The following is a 20232-nucleotide window of genomic DNA, read 5'->3' as shown; positions in this document are numbered from 1 at the left end:
GATGCTGAAAAGGTTTTAGCTGTCCCTAATGTTTTGCAGCTGATAAATACAAGAAGACGGAAACCCTGACCATCAAGGACAAGATCAACCGCCTCAACTCCCACAGCATCGCAAAGAAGACCGCGAGGTTCAGCCAGCACTTCAAACATGAGACTGGGATAGCAGCTAAGGTAGGACCAATCCCTTTACCAAGTTAGGCATGAGAGCGGCGAGTCTAACCCATAAAATCAATAAAGTAGCACGTAATAGTGGTGTCTCAGGATGCTGAGCCATAAAATATTTCTCAATACATACCATGCCCTGATCTGCCTGCACCTCAGTAGTTAATGGTTAACTGGGAATGTGCAGAGGCAGTGCATGATATGACCTTTTACTGAACCAGCTGTTTACTCTGGTCTGATCCACGGCACAACACTGCAGTTGCCATCGTCAGGCCAGTGACGTTTTACAGGTGTCATTAAAGAGTTCACATCTAAGGGCGTCATTATATGTCTCCTGCAGCTTCATTTTGATTTATGTTTTTATACTTCTCATTTTAGGTTTAAACCTGATTGCATTACAGTCAAAATATAAAAGAACTTTAAAGATCTCATATTGCTAAAATCCTTTTAAATTATGTTTTGTGGTTATTCTAAACTCAAAGATGTAAAACAGAGGCTGTTAAACTGTTAAGATGTTTATTTTTGCCTTTCCTCAAGTCCCTCTCACAACTAGTTAGCCTCCCAGCTTTGCAAAATTGTAAGAATTTGAACCAGGTGCTGGATAACACCTAACTAACCAGTAGTTGTCTAGCTCAAACTGTGATTTTCAGCTGAAAACCTGAAAGACACACTGTAGGGATGTGTGACACTTCAGTTAATTTGCTGAAAAGGGGCACACTATGGGACCTTTAAAGCTCAAGTTTTTACTGCAATATTAGAGTGCACTTAAATAAATACAGCCGTCTGAAAGGACTGAACTGATTAATGGCACCGTCCTCATGTTTTTCCTGCTAATAGTGAATGCTGAACACTGTAAAAGTTTGCAGAAGAGCAGTATAACTTGAAGAATGGGAAGAAGCAACATATGTTTAAACCCATGTTGGAAAAATCTATCACAGTTGTATAAATACAAACAAATCTGAGGTCTAGCACAAGTATTATAATTATTTCAAATTATAGGTGATTAAACAATGTGTGACATTATACCAAAGGTGCTAATCTGACAGCTGAAAAAGAAGCCTGTCATCATGCAACCCAAGCTTATAAAGACAGTTTTGTACTTGTATTATCTGCAGTAAACATTTAGTTAACACTATAATGACACCCTGAATGTAGAGTATTTCTCAGGTGAAGATTACATTAAAGAGTAATTACAGAGAAGTGACTGCAGTGCTAATGATGTTGAGTTGATAATCAAAGCATCTAAGTCCTGACGTGCAATTTGAGACGTTACGAACTGTGAATGTCTTTCTGTGAATTCTGTTGCAGCTAGTGGACGAGGAGTTTGACGCCTTGGAAGGTTTCTTTTACGTTCTGGAGAACGGGATCCTGGAACTTCTTGAGAACGTGGAGACATACCTGAACCACTTACAGGTAAACTGCAAATGTCCAAAGCTGTTTAATGGGTTGTGCATTTTAGTAAGACTGGTTGCTCGGTGGTGCTATGGTTAACATTGTCACAACTAGAAGGTCCTGGGTTCAAATCTCTGCTGGGGTCTTTATGTGTGGAGTTTGCATGTTCTCCCTATGCCTTTGTAGGTTTTCACCAGGTGCTCCGGCTTCCTCCAACAGTCCAAATACATAATTGGTGATTCTACATTGCCTGAAGGTGTAATCCATTTCACCTTAAGTCAGCTAAGATAGGCTCCAGGCCCCATGCATCCCTATACAGGATCATGCATTGTATAGATAATGGATGGCTGGATAGTTGCTGTTTATATGTTCAAATCTAAAATGTACTCATATTTCTCTATGAATTGAATTACAATCTCATGTTCTTGGAGAAAGAAAATATTTTAGCAGCTTAGATGGTAACCCTGTCAAGTAAAAATATTCTTTTTAGCAGCTATGATCTTTTGTTTTTTGATTAATAACAAGATTGTATTACAATGAGGAACAGTATGGGTTTGATGCATAAGGATTAGAATACCACTCTTTTATGCAATTCCTAATTTAAATTGGAGGCATAATATATATCCTGTTAACTGTCAGAAATTGTTATTTGCCCTTGATTGAGGCACCCCACATTGCTTGAATGTAAAACATGTGTTTTTTGTTTCCATTCACACTTTGATTAACTGTGGCGCCTCACCAGATACTGAGTGTATCATCTGTGTGTCTTCTGTCAGATTGTTTTATCTTGATTCTTGCTGATTCTTCTTTGGCAAGCTTCTTTGGTGACTAAATACTGAAACTTTTGCCTCATATGCTAATGTGAGAACATCACATCTGTGTAACACGGTCATATCTACAATTGTTTGTGTTCACAGAATTTAATTTGACATGTATCTGTACCTTTGTCAGCATGGTTGTATTCAAAATTATTGTATTTAAAGGTCTTACAAGCCTTAAATGAAGAGTGAAGAGCACATCTTATTATCTTCCCCTGTTTATATTTTACCAACATAGACTGTGACTGGTGTCTCTCCAGTCACTAGTCACCGGTGGAGAAGTGTATATGAGAAGATATTTATTTATGTGCTTGTCATATGTTTTTGAGTCACACTGTGTAAACTCAGGAGGTGCCTTTACGTCTCTGCGGTCATGTGTACCTTTCCACTCTAAAATTACCCTCCAAGCTATTTTTCTCCCTTTCTGTTCCCAACAGGGGCCTTTTTTTACATTTTACTGCTAATATTTAGCCAAGTACTGTATATGTTTACTTTTCTTTCTTTCTTTGTTTGTTTCTTTCATTTTCTTTCTTTCTTTCTTTCCTGTTGTTTACAGTTGCTGTGCTGTAAGTATCCTCACAGTTTCCACAGCACAGTACTCAGCTGTTTGTTGTTGATCTTTAGGCGTTCCTGGCCTGCAAGACTGAAGAGTTTGACTTTGATATGGATGGAGAGAAGGCACCTATTTGCTACAAGGAGATCACTACTGCACTCAGACAATGGATCCTTCCTACATTTGTAAGTCATTCACATGTAGATGCCCCTGGTGGAAGAAGTAGTCACATGCTTCAAAACAAAACAAAAACGATGTGAACAATGGACCCAGCCAGTGTGAAGTTTCTGACACTAAACAAAAAGTGCTGTGTCCATGATCGCTGCTTTCCTCCTTCCTTCCAGGAGAAGAGGATGAGGACTTTGATCCACAAGCCACTGTGTGCGCTCCGTGACCTCCTCGTCGGCCCAAGGAATCTGATCAGAAAGAGACTTGACAAGCTTCTCGACTACGAACTGATAGAGGCCAAATCAAATCTGAGCTACGAGGAACAGGCCGTGGCAAACACATACAGGTAGAGAGAGGTTGTTGTAGAATTACAGGCTGTAACAAGGATGGTTTTGTTAAGTCTGTCCACTAATTGAGGGCATAAATTAATGGTGTAACTTAGAGCTTAGTTCATCCATGAACCATATGGGTCCCCACCTACAGTTTGGAAAATGTGAAGTATGAATTCATTGTAAAGTTTAACCATAATAGTGTGAAATACAGGTTTACTGTTGCTGTTTTTTGAATGGTGGATAGCGCAAAGCCAGTGCCCTCTCTCACACTTTTAAAGAAAGTTATTTAGATTTACATCAAAACTTAATTGGCCATGCTCCACCTTTCCACTTAGTTTTGCGTAATCCTGCTGTCAGACAAACAAACAACACTGAAAACATATCTCTGCTTTGACGAGAAATAATTACCTAAATCTTGATGTGAAGCGGCAGTGACAAGATACAACATGAAAACAGGGCATGTTGACCATCATGGCAGTATATTATTTTTGTTCTTCAAAAAAACATGACATTATGTGAGGTTTGTGATCTGTTGCACCCTTAGTATCCATCAATACAGTATTTTTTATATATACATATATATATATATATATATATATATATATATATATATATATATATATATATGAGTGTGTGTGTGTCTATATATATATATATATATATATATATATATATATATATATATAAAAAAAAATAATAGTACATAGTGTTGTTAGACTAATCATTTTTTTAAAAGAAAGATTGGTCTCGTGATTTAAGTAATTTCAGTCAATATGTCCTTCGGTGATAATGTTCATCGAAATTGAGCTTAAAGAGCATTTTTAATAATGCAGTTGGGAAATTGTGAATTCACTGTTCTCCAGTGGTGTCACGTTTGTATCAAAATTTGTGTTTTGTAAATCTGTTTTTAAACGGGGCTGCATGGTGGCTTGGTCGGTCCAACCGCCGCCTCACAGCTAGAAGATCCTTGACCTGTCTGTGCTGCGTGAGTTCTCAGTCCAAAAATATGCAGAGGTTAATTGGTGATTCTAAATTTCCATAGGTTTGAATGTGAGTGTGCTTGGTTGTCTGTCTCTCTATGTAGCCCTGTGGTAGACTGGCGACCTGTCCACGATGTCCCCTGCCTTCACCCTCAGTTGGCTGGGATAGACTGAAGTCCCTCATGACCCTACAGAGGAGTAAACAGTGAATAGATGATGGAAGGATGTTTTTAAATGCAGACATCTCACCTCTCCTGCTGTCTCCTCTTCTCCTCTCAGGACCATGAACACGCTACTCCTTAACGAGCTTCCTCAGTTTAACGGTCTGGCTCTGCAGATGATCTGGAGCATGTTGGGGACATTCAGCTGTCTGCACAAAGACCTTGCCTCAGACATGGAACAGCTGTTCCAGAGCTTTGCACAGCAGGTACAAGCTTGTAATCACCCCGACACAGATAATATAATAAAAGAAATGTGCCCAAGATGGTTCTAAGATATCTTGAAAACTTACTGTTATTGCAGTGGAGAAAACCTCAAGGAAGCTATCTTCAAGTGCACTAATCAGTAATGATCTAATCATTGATTATGTTCAAAGGTGACATTAAAGTTAAATGCAGTGTCTCTTTCTTTTGCTCCATCTGTCTCCCTCCAGCTCCCTCACAGCTCCGTCCATCCTGCTGCATTCTGGGAGTGGGCAGAGTCTGCGGTGCTTGAAGGTGCGAGGAGGCTGCAGACTCTATGTCAAAGTGTGCAGGACTCACTGAATTCACCAGTCGTGCAGGTAGGAGTTGAATTTTTGTTGTTTTTCATTGGGTGAATTGCTGGTGTGTTTTATTTGTTTAATTTTGCACAGGTTGAATTTGTAATCCCCAGATAGAAGGTAGCTAAAATGACAACAGACACACAATGCTGATTAACAGACCGTAAATTAACAATACTGTTAGTCAACAAAACCAGCTGTTGTTGGACACCTGAGCTCAGTCACATTCCTTTCTTTCAGTACAACAAGTGCCCAGGAAATTTGAACTGTTTAATTGTTCAAGACAATACGCAACCAGCTCTCCAATTTACAGTTGCTACATAAAGTGCCGGGAAAAACGTTGCAGGAGATAACCGTTCGTCATAGGAATACTCAAAAGTAATGTCTTCATCACAGTTTTTCAATAATGGGTGGAACTAAATGCATAATGCTCCCATCTAGCAGACTGAACCGATGCTGGTGGATCCTCAAAATGCTCTTTGCCATGTCCACTGGCAATTTTTAAGACTAATTGCTGCACTTGAGACTCAATTCGTGCCAAAGAAGAAGTTATTTTAGTAGTTCTTTCTGTGCATGCCTCCTCATCAAAGCCTATTTCAAATAAACAACAAAACATATTAGCCCTAAACTTTGGCTAACAAATCCACCTTTAATATACACTTTATATTACCCAACCAACATCCCTTACCCCAAGGTTTACATTTGAATATTTAACAAAAAGGCCAGTTTTTGTTAAATATTGGTAATGTCAACTGGACTTGAATGTATGATTTTCTTGTAGCACCACCAACAGCTCATGATAAGTTACCTTAAGGACTCATATCTACCTGTGTTAACTTTATTTTCCACTTGTATATCTTGTTCTGCTGCCCATCAGATGAACTTGAAGTAGGTCACATTCTTTCAAACTTGCCAAGCAACTTTTGTTAATAACCCACTGACAGAGCAGGATGTACAGTCACGTCATGCTTTGTGTGAGGTTACAATAATAACATTAGACAGGTGATAATTCAGCTGTGCTGTCCAACATGTTGTTTTGGCTGAAGAATTTGCCAAATCATCAGGCTGCGTGTTGTCAGTCATGTGGAATTACAAGTCAGTCATAGATTCTGAATGTGAGACTTCTTGTTCTGCAACTTTCTTAAATGTTTCCCAATATGTTCTTATAATTGCTGACAGGAAACGTTGAATGTTTATGACCAAGTACTCCCATTGTGTCATTAATTAGTTACAACTGTTGTACAACAAATTCCAAACGCCTGTATGCTTACATTTTAGCTTTTTTCTTTTTTTGCTTTTAAATTATTCAACATAGCTGAAACAGAGATGTATGTATGTATATTAACACTTAACTTAATATTCTGCTTTTTTGTGGTTTTTTTTTTCTTTTCTTTTCCATCAGCCTCTGAGCCCATCCTCTCAGCGCCGTCTGAAGCAGCTAACAGACAAGCATGGTTCTGGAAAGATCTACCAGGTGATGACCACAGTGGTGGGTAGCCGGGACCTGGACCTGAACCTGGTTAAGGGGGAGCTGGTGGCTATAATCAGCGAGGCTGACACCCGCGGAGACAAACGAAGATGGCTGGTTGATGCAGGAGGTGAAAGCCGCTATGTTACTATGAAAATGATTACCATTCTTAACCGCAACTCAACTAAGCTGCACAGTTTGCTATAGAAGACAGTGTTTGTTATTCTGGTTACAAGGCCAAAAAAAGCAACATATCTGCTAGAAATGGATTAAGAACAAATTGTTGTCTACATGTACATATTGTGAATAACAACTATGACTTTATACCTTGTATGATTTTTGGTGAATATGACAAAGACATGCGTAGAAGCCAGAAGTTCAGAGTAAAACCAAGGATGATGTTGACCTCTGTATGGCAAATACTGTGACATCAGTGCAGCTTTGCTTAAATGCAACACATTGGGGCCATCTTGTGGTTGATTGTTGTTAATACAATGAACCAACTTTGTTTGATTGTAGCTTCGTAACCTTAATATTTCAGTTAATATAGTAAATTTATATAGTCAATATTGCAGTGTCTTAACCTGGATATTTAGATTGGGAAAAAAATTTGAGTATCTGCTTTTGTAAGTAGTTGTTGCTTTTTAACAGGTAAGGGATATCTTATTGAATACACTGCTATCATCTATATGGACCACTTTAGTCTTAACCTGTGTGTGTCACCTGCAGGCAGAAGAGGCTACGTTCCGAACTCGAAGCTCATTAGATATCACCAGCCAGCGGAGGACCCGCCCCCTTCGCCACACTTGACCCTGCCGGAGGGCATGAGCGGAGTCAGAAGACACTCCTACACCCCACAGAGCCAGCCACTGACGATCACGAGGCAGCCTTGCTTCCAGGTAATTCACTGAGTGGTTTATAGAGTGATTGATAGCTTAAATCGTGTGCCACCACCAACAAAAGACGACAAACAATCACACTAATGACAGAAAACTCGGAGCTGGGATGTGTGCAGCTAAAGATTAAAAGCAGCCTTGTTAACTCTTGCATCTGACTGTATGGATTGTTTAGTTTGTGGTTGTTAAAGGACTCGTGAGGTTTGCAGTGCGGCAAATCTGGGGATGTCTTGTTGGCAATAAGTTAATTGACACTAGAAAGCTAGAAAACTAAAGAAAAAAAAAGTGAAAAAGCCAAAACTTATGCTTGTTCCTGTCAACTCATATTTGGCAAGTTAAGTCACCATTATATATATCACACATTTAAAACAGTAGTGAAATAAAATTGCATTACAAATTTACCTAACAAGTTTAAATATTTGGCATAAGATCCCAGAGTATTATTTATTTTGTGAATTTACCAAGGTAATTTAAATGTCTTAGTTGAAACCCTACTAAACCATTCGAAATATGAATAAACTGGACAAAATTAAACATTAAGGTTAAAACTCTACAATATTGTTAACTGTGCAAATTTACCTGACTACTTTAAAAACTTTACAATGAATAAACCACAGTATTATACACTCTAATTAGTTACCTGACTAATATACAGGTTAAGATTAAGGCTTTGCAAAAACATACAACCAGTGAATCCAAATGTGTCCCATGAACATGCATATAGGCAGCTAAACAAATCTGAATGAAACTGTTCATGACACGGATCTCGGCTTGTTGCAAAGCATTTAAATTATCCGACTCCAAAACTGAGTGTGTGTGTCTAAGTTCCTAAATTAAATGTTGCAGACTCGGTGTGTCTGAAGAATTGACTGATCGATGTGACAGCGTTCTCCAGCGGAAGCATCAATCTGTCACATGCCTGACTCTGTGTGTGTGTGTATATGTGTGTGTGTATATGTGGGTGTGTGTGTGTGTGTGTGTGTGTGTGTGTGTGTGTGTCCGTGTGTGTGTGTCCATGTGTGTGTGCATGCATTATTAATGGAAAGGTCCGTAATTAGCTGTTTAACCTTGTAAGTGGGTTACTTTGTGAAGGGTTGCCCATTAATTTATGCAATGCAGGGCTGCAGGCTGAGATAAAGCTTGTTGCAAGATTGATTTACATTTGTGGCACATGTGAGTGTGAGAGGGGAGTGTCATGGCTTATAAATTTGTGATGCTTTATGTGACTGAGTGTACATGAGAGAGGGAGAGGGAGATTTAGTTGTGTGCATCTGTGTGTGAGTGTGTGTCCATGTGTGTGAGATGTGCCTTCATGCTGCGTCGCCTGTTAAAGTGAGTGATTGCTCCGGTGACCTTATATAGGCAGTTTTTCCTCCCCCTTTCCACAGGACCCTGAGTGTGCTCATACTCAAAACATACACATACCCAGGCTCTGTCCATGGTACTGCAGATAAAACACCAATTTTCACTTCTTTCTTTTCTTTCATCCACACTAAGCTGTTGTTTTCCACTGCAGAAAATGCTGGTCATGCTGTTCTTCTGTTAAAGACTGAGGGAAATGAGGATTATATACGTCTGTCACCTTAGCTGTAAATAATACAACAGCAAAATTGCACGATACAAAAAGAACGTCCACACGGCTTCCTCTTTCCATAACAAGAGAAGTCTGTCTGTTAGAACGTCTGATTTAAGGAAACTTGGATACAGTAGTTCCTTTTTTTTTTTTTTTTTACTCACAAGACCCAGTTTGTGTACGGGCAGGTTCCATATTTGCACAGCAAAATGAGCGAGGAACAGGAGACAAACACTGAAAAGGAAGATTTGTTTGCAAAAAGTAACGCGACATCTAGTATGGAAATGTTTCGTCCGCAAGGATGGTGTTGACCAAACCCGGGTGCTCTGTCAGCAGTGTCTTTCAGTTGTTGTCACCACATTAGACAACACAGCTAATTTGTTTGGCCATTTAAATCAGCACCACAAAGCTCTGCATGACAAGTGCAAAGCCACATCTGGCTGCTATCCAATGCAATTGTTAGTGCTACACCAACTGAGAAACATTCCAAGTATACCTCACTGTGAGCTGAGATCGACAACGCTTCATGTTGGCTGCTTTGTTTTCTCTTGAAAAACTGATCAACTCTTTGTCTTATTTCAGCTACAAGGTTAATGTTTCTTCGTTGCAGTAAGATAATGAGAGTACATGGCTTTAATTGGGTAATGTGTTGTGATAGTTAGATGCACATTTTTGTCATTAGGAGTCTCAGTCAAAGCATTAACTAAAGATATAGTTTGATAATGTGGTAATGTGGGATCATATTGAAAACGATTGCCAGTGAAAAACAATCTGATGGAACTCAGACAGAAATCATATTATGAGGTGTCAAGGTAATGTATTAAACTTTCTTTAGGTTACATTTAGTCACGTATATTCACATATATGTCAACCATAAGGGTAACGTAGCTTAGCGCTGTTACCTGTGGCCAAAACAATCATACTAAAATAATCGGGATCCATTATGAATAGAATAGAGTTTTATTGCCATTTGCACGGGTACATTACAGTACAGGTACATTGGAATTCTTTGTGGGTTTTCTCAAGTCAGCTTTTTACACTGCCGTTCACAAGTTTAGGGTCATTCAGGCAATTTCATGTCTTCCATGAAAACTCACTTTTATCCATGTGCTAACATAATTGTACAAGGGTTTTCTAATCATCAGTGAGCCGTTCAACACCATTAGCTAACACAACGTAGCATTAGAACACAGGAGTGATGGTTGCTGGAAATGTTCCTCTGTACCTCTATGGAGATATTCCATTAAAAATCAGCCGTTTCCAGCTAGAATAGTCATTTACCACATTAGCAATGTCTGGACTGTATTTCTGATCAACTTAATGTTATCTTCATTGAAAAACCTGCTTTTCTTTCAAAAATAAGGACATTTCTAAGTGACCCCAAACTTTTGAATGGCAGTGTATATAGGAAAAAATACAATAAAACTGTGAAAAAAATAAGAGCAGCAGCAATAAACAAGAGAAATACAAATGTACATTACCAAAAAAAAGTACACATTATAAAAAGAGCACTTTGAATAGAAAAAGTTTTTTAAAAAATGCAAGCAGGGGAGGGAGTAAAGAAGATGCAACACCATTCTCAGGTGACCAGAATGAAATGCACTGTTACAGGGATGCAAAATTTTTATAGTTAATAGATTCTTGTAATCAATCAGCATTCAATTATTTGTCATTGAACCACTACCCTGGGCAGCTTGGCTTTAACACGTGCCAGAAACCCTTGAATGCCACATCAGTTGTTGTCATGGTGGCCCTTTGTTAGCTAAAGCCCCACAACACTCTTTGGTTGTCAAATGAAACTGCTCCTAGTCTACGTGACTCGCATGGCTTCAGTCCTCCATCCTAATGAACAGTAAGAGGCACCTGCTGGTGCAACCCAGTACTACAGCTAAATGTATAATGCATTGTCTGACTCATTGGTTAATGTATTTTTAGTGGGTGAATTATCAGCAAATAATCATTAACATTCCTACTTCTTTACATTGAATAAAATGATGGGTCTCTGGGTTTAAACATTGTTAGAAATATTTGGGATAGAGTAAATACATTTATTTTTTTAACACTTAGGTACTCTTTGTAACAACAAAAAAAAACATTGTGATATACTCAGCTGTTAACATAAGATTGTTTGCCTAGAGAAAATATTGTTATATTGATATACACTACTGTTCAAAAGTTTGGGGTCACTTAGACATATCTTTTTTAATGAAGATAACATTAAATTAATCAGAAATACAGTCTAGACATTGTTAATGTGGCAAATGGTGGTAAAACAAAGCATTTCTGTTGTAGTGTATTGCTGTCATTAAAAATAAGGAAACTGCGATGCAAAAAAAGGAGATAGAAATACATTACATGAAATTTCCATTTCGCTTTAGTGTACAGAGCTTCCTTGCTTTCAGCCTGACGTTCACATTTTCACTTCTATTAGAAATAACCATATTTAGATTTCCTCCTACGTCTGTCAAAAATCCTGACAAATGCAGTGGGAGTAAAGCTTTTAGGCATCAAAGTAAGAGTATTATTCATATATTCCAGTCTGGCTTTTAGAGACATACAGGCAGACTCAATTAACTCTGTTTCTTTCTCCCACCTTTATGGCACCGCCGTGATGTCATGACCATACACCAGCACAAAGAGGTGCTGATTAGCTGAACTACACTCCCCTTAACTTTTTTCATTTCCATCACAAACTTAGCTGCAGCAAATGTTCGCCCGGCTCCATAACATGAATCACTCCTCTGGCGATGGCCGTGGTCACTTTACGTTTTAGAATTTTTTCTGTTTCCCCTCATCCCTGTCTCTGCCTGGCAAAATGCAAATTAAATGCTAATTGGTGTAGACCGTCAGGGCAGAGCTAATGTCGTAGCTGAGAGGTGAGCTGGGGTGAAGGGTTTGTTAATGACACCAAGCAGCTGGCTAAACTCGACTATTAGCACTACTGGGGCACTCTGTCATACCAACACAAGGCTCATTAGGAAGCCTTCATTCTGTGTATGTGTGTGAGGGGGGTGATGAGATGGGATTTGTCAAGACATAACTAGTGGGCTTAACCTTTTCACAGAATATTACAATGATTTGTGGTTGTGGTATTGTGTGTGTATGTGTGTGTATGTGTCCATGAGTGTTCACATTTGTACCATACCTGTGCACGTGCATTCTCTCCTGCTTGCTCGTTTGCACAGTTGTGTGTAAGTGTGTAACTCACACTATGATGTGCTGTGTGCTATCTAATAGCAATGAGAAAAACACAGGGGAAATGCCCGTGCTATAGATATTGGTTTATATTGTACGCATACATTTTGTTGGTGTGTTTTTTCAGTCAGCATTAATTATCTCAATTATTGCTCCAAGCAGTTTTGCGAAGACAGTAATTTTGTAGAATATCTCAAAAACTACGTCCATCAATCTCACCTTTATGTTGATAGTAAACTCTAACATCAGCATGTTGCAATGTAATGTGACATTTTTGCTTGTTAGTCCAGTAGAGTTTCCAACTTCAGTATAAATCAAAATAGGTCATGTGTGTATGTAAGTAAAACCATGTATGAAACAATGATTAAAAATAATGAAATCTGTTCCACTGGTATACATTACAAGAGGGTTTCTCTTAATCAGTAAACAATATTGAATTATTTGCTTGTTAAGTGTATATACATATAGGAAATAGACATATTTAAAATGCTAACTATATACATGAAATCTGTTTGTTTGCCAACAAGGCAACATCCACCATCCTAACAGAACACCTGTTACCAACTACAGTGCATGTATGTTAAGTGCATGTGTTTTAGCTTGTTAATAGTTAACATCCACATCTTACATGTCAGTTGTTGTGACTGGTTTGTTGTCATGTTCTTTTTGTTATGCCAACAGCCAAAGCCAGAGGCGTTATAGGAACTTGAGCATGATGTCTCTTGAATGCCTTGAGGCAGGGGCGTCAAACATGCGGCCCGAGGGCCAGAACCGGCCCGCCAGATGCTGCAATCCGCCCCGCAGGATGACTTTGTGAAGTCATCAACTGCAAATAGTAAATTTGTAAAACTGCAAATGTGAAGTAATTTGTAGATCTAGTATATGCTTCAGGTCCAGATGCCTGACACTAAATGTTGTGTGCCTTTGTAGATACACTGTGATCTGTAAGTTCTAATGCACATGTGTAAATGATAAACTGAGGCATAATATTGTTACAATTTCACTTATTTTTCTTAAGAAACTTTAGGTTGTTCATAATGTTTTGGAAAAAGATAGTTCATTAAATGTGAATATTTTCAGAATTGTGCTTTTTGCACTAAAACACAAGGAAAAATTCGGAGTTGTTGTTATTTATAGTTTTTTATGCTCTGATTTTACTGGTCACTTGAAATCAAATTGGGATGTATCAGGCCCCTGAACTGAAACAGTCTGCCTTAAGGAATTGATCACAAACATCCACATGGACTCAAGGATGAGCTAACTAGTAGTCAAATGTTTCTGTGGTCTCACAAAACAGGCTTTTGGTCATAACTTAAGAATTAATAATCACTAAAAGGAAGAAGGTCAGGTCTAAACAGCTATGAGATAATTTTTTGGGGGGGAATAACATGATCAGTAGAGATTTTTCATCTGTTATTAATTCAGTGTTTCATTTTCCAGGTGTTGGCAGCCTACGACTTCACGGCGAGGGGGAACCATGAAGTTTCTGTCCGGGCTGGAGAACCCGTTCGTGTCCTGGAGCCACATGACAAACGAGGGAACCCTGAATGGAGCCTGGTGGAGGCAGGAGACGGTCAGAGAGGATACGTGCCCTCCAACTACCTCGCCATGATGCCTACGGGGACAGGGCCGTCCAGCAGCTACTACCCTTACTGCTAGGAGGGATGGAGGAAGAAAGTAGGGCAGCGTGTATCAGCATGTGCAGTATGAGAAGGATCTTTTCCAATACTGTCTTTTGAATGCTAACAGCAATATGTTTTAAATGAAGCTACAGCTGCTCCTCAAACAGTAGCATGCAACTACAGCTTGGCCATCAAATATTTTTATTTTCGGTGTTGAAATCAGTGTTTTTAAAAAGATATCAGAGCAGCTACTTAATCTACATGTATGCAATGGTCACTGTGTGAACACTAAAATGCTAAATTTTGTTAGCTGTCTGCTGTATTCAATTTGACAACTGGAATTTTTAAATATCTTTTCATGGCTTTCTTGACACCCAAATCCTGTGCAAAGCAGTGCAGGGAGAATTTTGAAATCTAGAAAATTCATTAAAAGAAAGATAAAGTGTGGCGACCTTTAGCTTTCGCAGGTAAGGGGTCATTGGCCATGTCTTAGGCTATTCCTGTACTAACTTGAATGCATATGAAAATCAATCTAATCCTGCATTTTGTAGCGCGAAAACCTCTGAAGTGAGCATGACACAAGTTTGGTATAATTCTATGGACAAATTCAGTTTTTCTCTCTCTCTTTTTTTGACCGTAGCATCATATGAGCTCTAGCCAAACATCAAAAAGTACTGGACAGTTCAACAGTCAGAAAATGTGAGAAAGCTGCTGGTTTAAGTGGCTGGAATGTGTGCAATAGACAATTTATACATTGCTACTATTTTTTTATTTCAGTGTGGATGGTAAATCTGTAAAGGTAGATGAAAAGCCTTTGATGTACAGAATTTTTGACTTTTCCAAGTTATAATTTAGAACATTTTTCAGACATTCAGTCCTTTCCATTAACCAGACAGCAGCTATTATTGTCCGTAAAAGCTGCAAGGGCAATCTCACCAGGTTAGAACTACTTTCAGTATCACTTTCATATGACAAAGTCTGAACTGCACCCATCACCATTTTTTTCTTGAAGCCATAACAGAGAGCAGAGACAAAGTTTGGGTCAATAATGGCGCTACATTGTAGAAAAACATTGATTACACTGGTAAACAAATGTTTGGAAATTGTCTGCTTCCGAGATAAAATTGGTTAAATCTTACATACCTTAATAAGTTGAAGTGGAAAACAAATGAAAAAAACTGGTGATTGGCTAATGTTTCCAAGATATTTAATGACAAAGTTTTATTATGTATATATATGTACATAAATCTTGCGTTTGAAAGAATACTTCTATCTGAAGTGTACAAGTGCCCTGGCAAGGATTAAACAAAAGTCTCATGACTTATTGTAACTAAATGTATTTGGGAAATACAAACATCACCTAAAACACCACTCAGAACAACAGTTATTCAGTATGTATATGGAACTTTTTGGCTTGTCTCTTGTACACAGCATCATCCCTTGACATTTCAACAGTAGTCAGCCAGCATAGATGGATTCCATTTTCCCTGGTGGATTATTTGGACACTGCACAATCCATTTTTCTTCTTTCTTGACATTCCTTTTGTAACTGGGGGAACCATACAAAAATAGCAGTCACTACTGTGATCTGTTGGTTCTCGTTAAATCATTGGAACTGCAAAAGGCATAGATTTTCTTTTTTTGTGGAGCCACTGCAAGATTAGTTGCACGTGTGTTACAACAATGATGTGGGGCCCAACTCTTGTCCTGCATCCAAAATAAAGATGATATGCCTTTTTCACTACAGTAGTTATATTGCACTTTTGTGATGCAAAGGTTACTTCACCACAAATATAGCAGAAGTTATTTTCGTTGTTTACACAATTTTGAGGCATCTCTGGTTCCTCAGGTAGAAAGTATGAGACAATTTGATAAAGGTATCACACTGACAAAAGCTGCTACGCATGACTTAGATTGATGCTCGCCATGGTTTATGAAATGCAAAAAAGCATATAATATGTCAAAGAGGGCATGTTCTATCATAAAACATTAGCATAGATGAGTATGTTTTACATTGCAGAAATGTTTTGAGTCAGAACTTGTAACTCAGACACATACATATCTTTTCAATTAGTAATTGCTCTCTCATTACTTCATATAGAATTTCAATACTTGACTTATTACTGTATCTTGATAACATGAGCCAACCATCACTTTTGACTTATTTTTTTCTTTTTTAGTAACTGAAAGTAGGTAAAGTTTAACTACTTTAATTCTGGAAGCATTTTGCTTGAAGACCAGTGTTAGGAGAAAGACTTAACTTTTTTTTATTCCCACCGAGATGTTAACAGCAGCTGAAGTTTGGCTTATTGCTTCCAGCTGTTTGTAGGAATTTTTCTTCTGAGTTTTTTTAAATACCTGCAGCATCAAGCAGTAGCAAGATCCATATTCCTGACATTGAAACATTTTTCTGTCTAGTCCAGTCTCGTGACAAATGTGGATATGTCTGATTGAAGCTGTGAGGAACATTAATGGGAAGGTGACTTATGTCTGAATGACAGAATGCCATCACTTTACCAGACTGATGAAGCAGCAGTGTTCTGTATTCCATGTCTGAAAAGGGCTTATGTGACACAGGAAGGAAGCAGCAGCCCTGCAGCTGGTTGTTATTTGGTGTCATGGACATTCGGGGAAGGTTAGATGCTTTCTGTGACTTTAGGCTGAAGAACAATCTTAAAGTTGCACTGAAAATTTGCTATGGCTTGTTACAAGGCACCAGAGACAATGAGGGGAATAGTTTCGAAGGCTCGGGGGGGCCATATGAGCTGAATGAGAGGAGAAGAGTCCGGGCTTACCCTTGACTCATTTCACGTGATCCTCAGAGGCTGAGAAGGACACTTAGAATTGAAAAAGATAGGCTGCATGTTCTCGTTAGAGGGCGTGTGTGTTAGCGAGCTAACTGGAACACTTAGACATTATAGAGAGCAAATTGCGTGCATGTGTGCATGTGCGTGAGATGAAATTGTGCTGACAGGTGAGTGTGTGTGTGTGTGTGTGTGTGTGTGTGTGTGTGTGTGTGTGTGTGTGTGTGTGTGTGTGTGTGTGTGTGTGTGTGTGTGTGTGTGTGTGTGTGTGTGTGTGTGTGTTTTCGCCGAGTGTCCTCCTCACCTGGAGGCAGCAGCAGCACTGTATCGAGACTGACAGGTACACAGCGCTCTCGTCATCTCAGACTGTGTAATGTGATGTAAATGTAAAATGTCTCCGGGGCCGAGCAGGAGAGAGAGAGAGAGAGGAGGGAGAGGAAGAAACTCATACCGGGAGGAGGAGTGAAGGAGTTGGAGGGTGAACGGAGAGAAGATGTGAGGAGGCATAGCAAGCTGGGAGGAGACGATGAACTGCAGCACAGAGTTATCCCGTTAGTTTGAATCTATTTCTCCCCATTTTCTGCACGAGCTGATTTAAATTCACTCTTTTCTCTCCTCACCATTGTGTTTTCACTCGTTCAGCGCCCATTACAGCAAGAGTTTGATTCCTCCATCGGGTTTTATGCATCAAAAGGTTTGTATCGTAGATGTAGACGAGTCAGAAGCCACTCACGTCTCTATTCATATGCACCTGATGATGCTCGTTGCTATGGATACAGTTCAATCAATGCAGGTCATGCCTCTGTGTGGCATTTCTTCCGAGTGAGCCGGACTGTGAAAACGTTTAGCTACAGCAGATTTTAACTCGCTCATGTCCCCTGCACTGGAAGTTTGCCGCCTCATTATCTCTGTGGGCTCCATGCATTCAGTGGCCTTTTCTGGAGATTTACACACCGGCATTGATAATAAGGGCTTCTCCTCATCTATTTACCCCGCAGAGTCCAGAGTGAATGCCTCCTATATGCATTTTATTTCCCTGCTTTCAACTTCTAAAGTCACAGTATTACCTATTCATACGGTGTTCTGGGTGGAAAGCAACTCCCTAACTTGCTACAAAAACTAAATTTAAGTAATTTTCTGATTGTGTAAACTGACAAACTGGAATTGGAGCCTAATAGTTTGTTTCCAGTAGTTTGTTTTGAATGCCATATGTGTTCATGGTCCATAATTTTCATGAAACCCCTTCCCACTGCCTCACATCATCCCACATCTAAGCATGTTTAGAATATTATTGTAATCTGCACCAGTTTCTGTATGGAAACTCCATGTTGGAAGATTTTTATTTGTGTTTAAAGTTGTTTTGTTTTTAGCAATTGGCAAGAAAAACATTCTACCTACCCATTCTGCAAGTCCATTTCTAGCCTTCAAACCATGAAAAAAAATCTAAATCGTCATTTTATAACTAGATTGCTCAATATTTTAAACATAAAATGGCTGAAATCACGACAGGTAGTGTAAAAGAAGAACTTTTTGGTGATGATTTTGCAGATAATTGTCACTGAAACTGCAAAAATCTATCATCTAGGCAGGCAAACAAAGGATAGCTAAAGAACCAGATAATGTTGCACCATGTGCAAACCAGATTTCCGAAGCCATAATCTGTCAGATTTTGTGGAATTTTACCCCCTAGTGGCCACAAAATTATATTAATGCTGCTTCAACCTTTCCAGCATGAGAGAATTGTACATGTTTTACTGGAAAAGACTCTTTTCCTCTTCCAACATGGCCGCACCATCAGCTCTTCCTGTTACATGGCCGTGTCTTGAGCCTTTTCATGTGGGATTGTGCTGCATCAGCTGCTGTGGATGTGAAGCAGAAAGAGGGAGCCTCGGATTCAGAGCTGCTCAGCTGGAGCTTAGCTGTTCCCATCAGTCTGAATGTCAGGACGGAGCAGAGCAGCAGGAGGGACAGAGAGGGAGAGAGAGAGGGAGCCTGTGTGATGATACTTATGCCAAAATACCAAATGTCCTCAAGGTTAGTGAGATGAGAACGAAAAACTCTCAACCTGAGAACATTTTGTCTGCTTTCACCTCTTCAAAGGCCATTTTAGGGTGAAAGAACAACTCAGCCATGTACTGTAAGTGCATTAAGCCTTACATTTTGGGATCTATTCAACTGGATATTTTTTTTTAATTCCAATGAACTACAGACTGCTATTGTAATGTTCCCTGCAAATCAAATTTCAATGTATTTCGTGTTATAAAATGTATTTACTGTGAGAAAATTTGCAGATACTTAACTATTTTTGCTTTAAAAACCACTCCTGAAGAAGATTGTGAACCACTTTCTAATAATAGTGAATGGTGGACTTCTATTAAATCAAGAACTGGATAATATTTGGGGCATATTTAAGCCATAAACATGTCTGTATGGTTTTGAGTGTGTCTGTACTAATTACCAAAGGAGGCTGTAGTTTTTCTTATCTACACTAGAGGGAGGAGGTTGGCTGTGTTCGAAAAGAGAGACTGTTAATTTCACTGTGGAACTGGAAAATGTGTGTTAAAGACCAGCATCATTACCTTTGTCAGTATTGATCCTGACAACCTCTGAGAATTCAGTTAAGCAAAATTCTGTACATTCTGTTAATATTGTTCAGTTTTTTTAATTAATCTGCTGTCAAAGCAACGTGTTTAACCTGCTTTTACGGTCTGTACAGCAAATCTGTTTTGTAATTTATTATTTTGTAATTGTGTTTTGAATCATATTGGTGTTTTAACTTATTCAGCACCGCAGGGTTACATGATGTCAAGATGAAGCATGAAGTCTTTGAAGTGTTGCCAAAGTTGTGATGTTAAACTCACTCACTCACACATGTATTCATGCAGCAGATGGGAGTTTCTGCAGTGCAGCAGCGGTATCTGTCAGGGCAGCTGTGGACTGACTGTGTGGCTTCAATAAAAACTCAACTGAAACCTGTTATGTGTCCTTGCATCATTTGACACGAGCGCAGAATCCTAAAAAGCGACGAGGTGACACAGATTTTAATGTAGAATTCAAACTGGAAAAAGTCTTTCAGGTATCAGTGTTTGTTTCCAAAGCTTTCTTGTGATGTCTTCTAATTTATCCCTCATTTGTGTTCCCAGATTTTAGAAAGCCCTGGGCTGCCTGCAGTTTTTTCTTTACCTTTTACTCGTTTAAAATACCAGAACATCTGAGTTTATCAGTCAGTCTACAGGGGTGGACTTTATGTTTTGCTGCCTGAGGCTAAATGCTGGAACTCACTGTAATGGATATGATTTAAAACTCTGTCAGGGCCTGTTGACTGTAGCCTGACTCCGCTCACCGTCTTTGAAATGTGAAAATGTCGGAAAAGCCCTCATCATTACTTTTCATAATCCAAAAAGGATATAAACTATCATTCAAAAGTTTGGGGTCACTTAGATTTGTCCTTATTTTTTAAAGAAAAGCATTTTTTTTCAATGAAGATAACATTAAATGAATCAGAAATAT

General features: G+C 38.9%; 1 protein-coding gene across 8 annotated transcripts in view; it reads left to right on the top strand.

The window, feature by feature from the left end:
- arhgef37 (Rho guanine nucleotide exchange factor (GEF) 37) overlaps nt 1-19694 on the top strand; it is a 36432-nt gene extending 16738 nt beyond the window's left edge. For all 8 annotated transcript variants that reach the window (XM_035949684.2, XM_035949683.2, XM_023273663.3 and 5 more), the window contains 9 exons: nt 40-170; nt 1470-1574; nt 2996-3109; nt 3269-3438; nt 4684-4831; nt 5057-5185; nt 6567-6762; nt 7362-7531; nt 13737-19694. In XM_035949684.2, coding sequence (XP_035805577.1) covers nt 40-170; nt 1470-1574; nt 2996-3109; nt 3269-3438; nt 4684-4831; nt 5057-5185; nt 6567-6762; nt 7362-7531; nt 13737-13955 — 1382 coding nt within the window. In that variant the 3' untranslated portion in view covers nt 13956-19694. The remainder of the gene's footprint in view (nt 1-39; nt 171-1469; nt 1575-2995; nt 3110-3268; nt 3439-4683; nt 4832-5056; nt 5186-6566; nt 6763-7361; nt 7532-13736) is intronic.
- Nucleotides 19695-20232: the final 538 nt, after the last annotated feature.

The sequence above is a fragment of the Amphiprion ocellaris genome, chromosome 13 (genome assembly GCF_022539595.1).
Source record: "Amphiprion ocellaris isolate individual 3 ecotype Okinawa chromosome 13, ASM2253959v1, whole genome shotgun sequence".
Lineage (NCBI taxonomy): Eukaryota > Metazoa > Chordata > Actinopteri > Pomacentridae > Amphiprion > Amphiprion ocellaris.
This window is presented reverse-complemented; position numbering and strand designations above follow the sequence as displayed.